General features: G+C 35.9%; 1 protein-coding gene across 1 annotated transcript in view; it reads left to right on the top strand.

The window, feature by feature from the left end:
• Positions 1-5528, top strand: part of LOC107684451 (zinc finger protein 827-like) — a 75269-nt gene that overhangs the window by 46179 nt on the left and 23562 nt on the right. Inside the window, exons 10-12 of the mRNA XM_016480702.1 lie at positions 2501-2740; positions 4785-4839; positions 4926-5026. Coding sequence (XP_016336188.1) covers positions 2501-2740; positions 4785-4839; positions 4926-5026 — 396 coding nt within the window. The remainder of the gene's footprint in view (positions 1-2500; positions 2741-4784; positions 4840-4925; positions 5027-5528) is intronic.

The following is a 5528-nucleotide window of genomic DNA, read 5'->3' as shown; positions in this document are numbered from 1 at the left end:
ACATTCTGGGGACACCAGAGACTTATATTACATATTGTAAAAAGGGGCATAGTATGTCTCCTTTTAGCATCACAACAGTATGTTCATTTTGTGATTTGCCATTTTATGATGGTGAAATGAAATTTAATGAGTGTAAGGTGATAGCAAAGATAATCTAAATGTAAAAATTAGGCTGTGTCTCACCAGCAATGCATTATGAAGGGCCTCCATAACTGTACCACTGTACAATATAGGTAATGGCATACGTTTCATGTTTACATTGGGCACCCACCAGGTACAATATTCTGATTGTTTGCATCTTGTTTTTAAGCCCATAAATAATAATGTACTCGTTCTAATAAAATTATATTCTAATATTAAAAAATTATATTTACATTGCTGGTAGGTTATCATTGCACAAATTAACTAACTCTCTACGTTAAAAAAATTTAAATTAAAAGAGTTATAAACTAATGCGCTGTTTTACACACAGCCTCTCTCTCGCTCTCATAAATGAACACTTGATGAATTACACTTTTCTGAGAATAGACTTGAAGTGGAGATCGCTAAACTGCAAGTTTACCAGTGTTTTCAGTAAGCAAGCGCGTTTATCCACAGTGGAGAGAGAGCTCGTGCACATGGTTGCCAGGTTGACAAAGATAAGTAGCACACTTAGCAGATATTTCCGTATTGCACAAGTGTGAAGCTCTGTTTCGGGGATTACGTCTATTAATATCAGGCATCCCAGTTGTGTTCCTCTGCGGCCAGATTAAACCTTGTTGTAGCCTATATATTATGCGCTATTCATTATTTTTTAGAAACCTCGCACTTTTCTACTCAATTTTAAACTTTGTTCTTGTATTTAAATTAAGCGCGGTCCACTGCTGCACACGTGCCACAATATCGATACAGGGACAGCTGTATTGATACTCGTATCGTCAAATCTCTGTGACGATACATCGTTGTATCGATGTATCAAACACAGCACTAGTAAAAATAGAATACACACTACTGTTCAACACTTTTGGGTCAGTGAGATTTTTTTAGTGCTGTCAAACGATTAATCGTGATTAATTGCACCCAAAATAAAGGTTTTTGTTTACATAATATATACAGTATGTGTGTGTGTACTGTGTATATTTATTATGTATTCATAAATACACACACATGCATGTATATATTTAAGCAAAATATGTAACTTTTGTATATTAAATATATTTATATATGATATAAATTATATGAATATAAGTAAATACGTGTAAATATTTTCAAAATATATGCTGTATGTGTGTATTTATATATACAAAATAAATATACACAATACACACACATTATGTAAACAAATTTTGGATGCGATTAATCGCGATTAATCATTTGACAGCACTAATTCTTTTAAAGAAATTAATACTTTAATTTGTTAACAATGCATTAAATTGATCACACATGGCAGTAAAGACTTTTATTTATACTTTTATTTATTTATATATATATATATATATATATATATAAACTTCAAATAAATGATGTACTTTTAAACTTTTTATTCATCAATATTCTTGAAAAGCATAATGTACTATTGTTTTCGCAAAAATGTAAAGCACTGTTTTTAACAATAAGCTCAATTTCTAGAGCCGCAAATCAGCATATTAGACTGATTTTTGAAGGATCATGTTTATATATACAGTATATATTCAAAAAGAAATCATATCAGTAATAATATTTCACAATATTACTGTTTTCTATAATATTGAATATAATATATTGAATATATTGAATGTAACTTAGTGAGCATAAGACTTATTTCAAAAAAACATTAAAATTAAATTAAATTAATAATCAAATGGTACCAATAATCTAATAATCAATATGGTACTATATTGTTGTGCATCTGTAGTAATAACACCACTGCTCAATGTACCACATGTTTTGAGGTCATTCATTTCCAGGCTTGGTAAAAATGGAGTACTTGGAGAAGCATAATCAATAGGCTATACTAAAAAGTGTATGTATGCATTCCAATAGATTACAGTTACATTTGCAAAGACATAATCAAATTATAATCCGTAAAAATGAGGATTGCATACAGAATTACTTTTAAAATAAAAGAAATGAAGTATCACCTGTGGCGGATCTGCGGTAATTTCATGGGATTGTGCCGCTCTGTTTCTCTCGCTCTCGTTCAGAGCAGTAACTTTTTCCAAGGATCATCTGGAGGCATCTGAGCACCTTATGCACGATTTCGCCTCAGGACTGCCACTGACTATCACATCGCAAATGACACCGCTCTAGTCTCAAGTCAGACGATTTCAAACCATTGAGGCTGTTACCAAATATACTCATGGCGATGGCCACTTCTGCAAAAAGCTTTCATTACTTGAAATCTTTGCCTGAAGTGGAAGTTTAACACTTAGATTTAGGAGTTTGTTGAAATCTCTATCCTTAGCATGCACTGCTAGTTAGAATCAGTGTTATAGTGGTTGTTTGCAAATGGATTAACATTCATTTTAATTTGCATTTTCAGAGAATAACAAAGAAGCTTGCCACCAGAACGTCATAGTGAAGGCGGAGCCTATGGAAGTGGACCCGCTCCTAGAATTGGCCCCTCCCTCCTCTCATCTACTGGGCTTCAGCACTTCAAGGGGATGTGAGAAGAAGGAACCAATGGTTAACCTCCCAGATCCTTTGCCCCACCCCCAAAATGACCTCTTCTCCCAGGACATATCAGTCAAAATGGCCTCTGAGCTGCTTTTCAAACTGTCTGGTAAGTCTCTATGACAAAAGAAACGAAGGGCGGACTGTCCGTTTTAAAAAAAGCTCTCCGCAGCGACAGTCTTCAGGTTTTCTTCTTCATTGTCTTCTCTGATTGCTGATGACCTCTTCTCCCAGGACATATCAGTCAAAATGGCCTCTGAGCTGCTTTTCAAACTGTCTGGTAAGTCTCTATGACAAAAGAAACGAAGGGCGGACTGTCCGTTTTAAAAAAAGCTCTCCGCAGCGACAGTCTTCAGGTTTTCTTCTTCATCGTCTTCTCTGATTGCTGCACTGACACACTAGAGAGTGGAGGGATATTTGTGGTGTTAAATGATGGCAGGATTGAGCTTTTCTTCCAAGAGCGTTCTGAGGATTAGCAGAGACAAACCTGCCCCCAGCGCTCCTCGCTGCCAGCTACGGCTCTCTTTAAATGCCATCTAGCACCTCGGAAGCCGATCACAAAAAGCCGCCCCCCACTCACACATATATTTATCTATACACGAACCTCACACGCACGCCATTTGCACCCTCCCACCTCCCCCCCTACCCCATGGGAGTGGTGTGTAGCTGTACAGTGTGTATGTATAACCCCTCAACCCTCGACTCCCTCAGATTGTTCTCAAACATTCTGGCTCAAGCACACTCGGTTGCACACACTTCCCTTGTCTCTCTCTTTCTCTCTCTCCCTCTTGCTCCTGTGCAGCATCGTCATGGCAACGCAGAGAGCCCTTCCATCCTCTGTGAGCTGTGTGACCGAGAGGGTGTCAGGGAGAGGGGGCTTAGGAAGTGCCACCCAGGGAGCAAGGTCATTACCAGACCACCAGAAGAGAGAAAGACAGGCAGATAGACAGACAGATATCTCTTTTGCCCTCTGCTTTTCGAGATTTTAAAAGCAGTTTGGCAAAACATGGTTAAAAAAAATCTAACCACTGCAATCCCTGCTGAAAAGACGGTCTTAAATCAGCATGCATGACAGAATTATTTCTTATTTAGTATTTCTGTCCTGTTTTATCTAACGTAAAATTGTGTAATATATTTTTCAGATAATTTATTTTGAATGATTAAATTCTAATATGTATTCAAATGCATTATGTATTTTTCCTACCCCATTGTCAAAATGTTGCTAGATTTTTGCTTAAAATAAGAATACAAATAAATTGACAAGAAAAAAAAAGACGTCAAATATTCAAAATATTTTCTGAATATATTTACTCAATTTTATGTTTAGATTTTTACTGGAAAACAAGAATTCCATTCTGTTAATTCCATTCTGGCTGGTTCATGCTGGTCTAGCTGGTGGGAAAGCACAATCATAAAAATAACTGAAACTTTATTTTTATGACTATAAAAATTAATTTCATTATTGTTTTATTATTATTGAAATGATTGTATTTGTTAGAAATTATGTAGTTTGACAAATGAGGGGTAAAAAACGTTTTATAGCAAGTTTGGTAGAACTGGATCTTGCATTTAGCCGAATTTCCAGAAATTATTTAGTTTGACAAATTAATTTTAAAGGGAGAAAAAAAAATTATAGCAGTTTTGGTAAAACTGGATGTTGCATTTAGCAGAATTACCAGAAATCATTGAGTTTGACAAATAAAGAAAACACTATTTTATAGCAATTTTGATAAATCTGGATCTTGCATTTAGAAGAATTACCAGAAATTATTGAGTTTGACAAATGAGGAAAAACTGTTTTATAGCAATTTTGGTGAAACTGGATCTTGCATTTAGAAGAATTACCCAAAATGATTTAGTTTGACAAATGAATTTTAAAGGGGGAAAAACTATTTTATAGCAATTTTGGAAAAACTGGTTCTTGCATTACCAGCAAAACAGCATTCTAATCTATCAGCATGCAAAACACAATATATGCTGGAGACCAGCTATGATTGTCTTTTTATCAGGGATGGATTAATGGTCAGCTTTATAAAGGAATAGTTCTACTAACAAATAATTGCCTTATTTACACCTACTGGCGGCATATGATTTTTGTAAGTACAACACAAAAACAAGCCTATTTTTAACTCCATTGTGTTCTTCTTTTTCAGAAAAAGTAAGTAAAGCTAACGAAAACAAAGACAATGCATCATTCGGCATACACAGGTAGGTTTACCATTGTGCACCTATTATGCTGCCAGAATGTAGTGAATGACATTTATTGAATCTAATGGTAGCTTGTGATTTTCCAGCCCTTTCCTAGATGACCGCTTTAGACAATCACCTTTCAGCACGCGCTCCAAGAGCTCTTCCCCAGCTGAAGCCGGATCTTCAAGCAGGGTTGCCCAGCAAGGTAAGACCGCCTCCTCCGCACCAACCAGGACCCTATACTTGCTCACAAATTGCCTTTATGACACACCTGCTTATAAATATATTTTTTTCTATTGACAAAAGTGTATATAAAATTCTGTCCCTATGAGAGTGGGATTATTTCAATGTTTTTTTCCCATGCGTATTAAAGGGGTCATATGATGCTGCTAAAAAGAACATTATTTTGTGTATTTGGTGTAATGAAATGTGTTTATGCGGTTTAAGGTTCAAAAAACACATTATTTTCCACATACTGTACATTATTGTTTCTCCTCTATGCCCTGCCTTTCTGAAACGCGTCGATTTTTACAAAGCTCATCGTTCTAAAAAAGCGAGGTGTGCTGTGATTGGCCAGGGCATCATCACAACCATATTGTGATGATGCCCTGTCAGGCCGGAGCGATGATTCAAAAATATGAAAACCCATTATAAACGAGGCATTCGTTGCATCCAGTGGGGACATAATTATGGATTATAATGACTTA

Source organism: Sinocyclocheilus anshuiensis, unplaced genomic scaffold (assembly GCF_001515605.1).
Source record: "Sinocyclocheilus anshuiensis isolate Anshui unplaced genomic scaffold, SAMN03320099.WGS_v1.1 scaffold309, whole genome shotgun sequence".
Taxonomy (NCBI): domain Eukaryota; kingdom Metazoa; phylum Chordata; class Actinopteri; order Cypriniformes; family Cyprinidae; genus Sinocyclocheilus; species Sinocyclocheilus anshuiensis.
The sequence above is the reverse complement of the archived record's forward strand: the minus strand, read 5'-3'. Positions and strand labels throughout refer to the sequence as shown.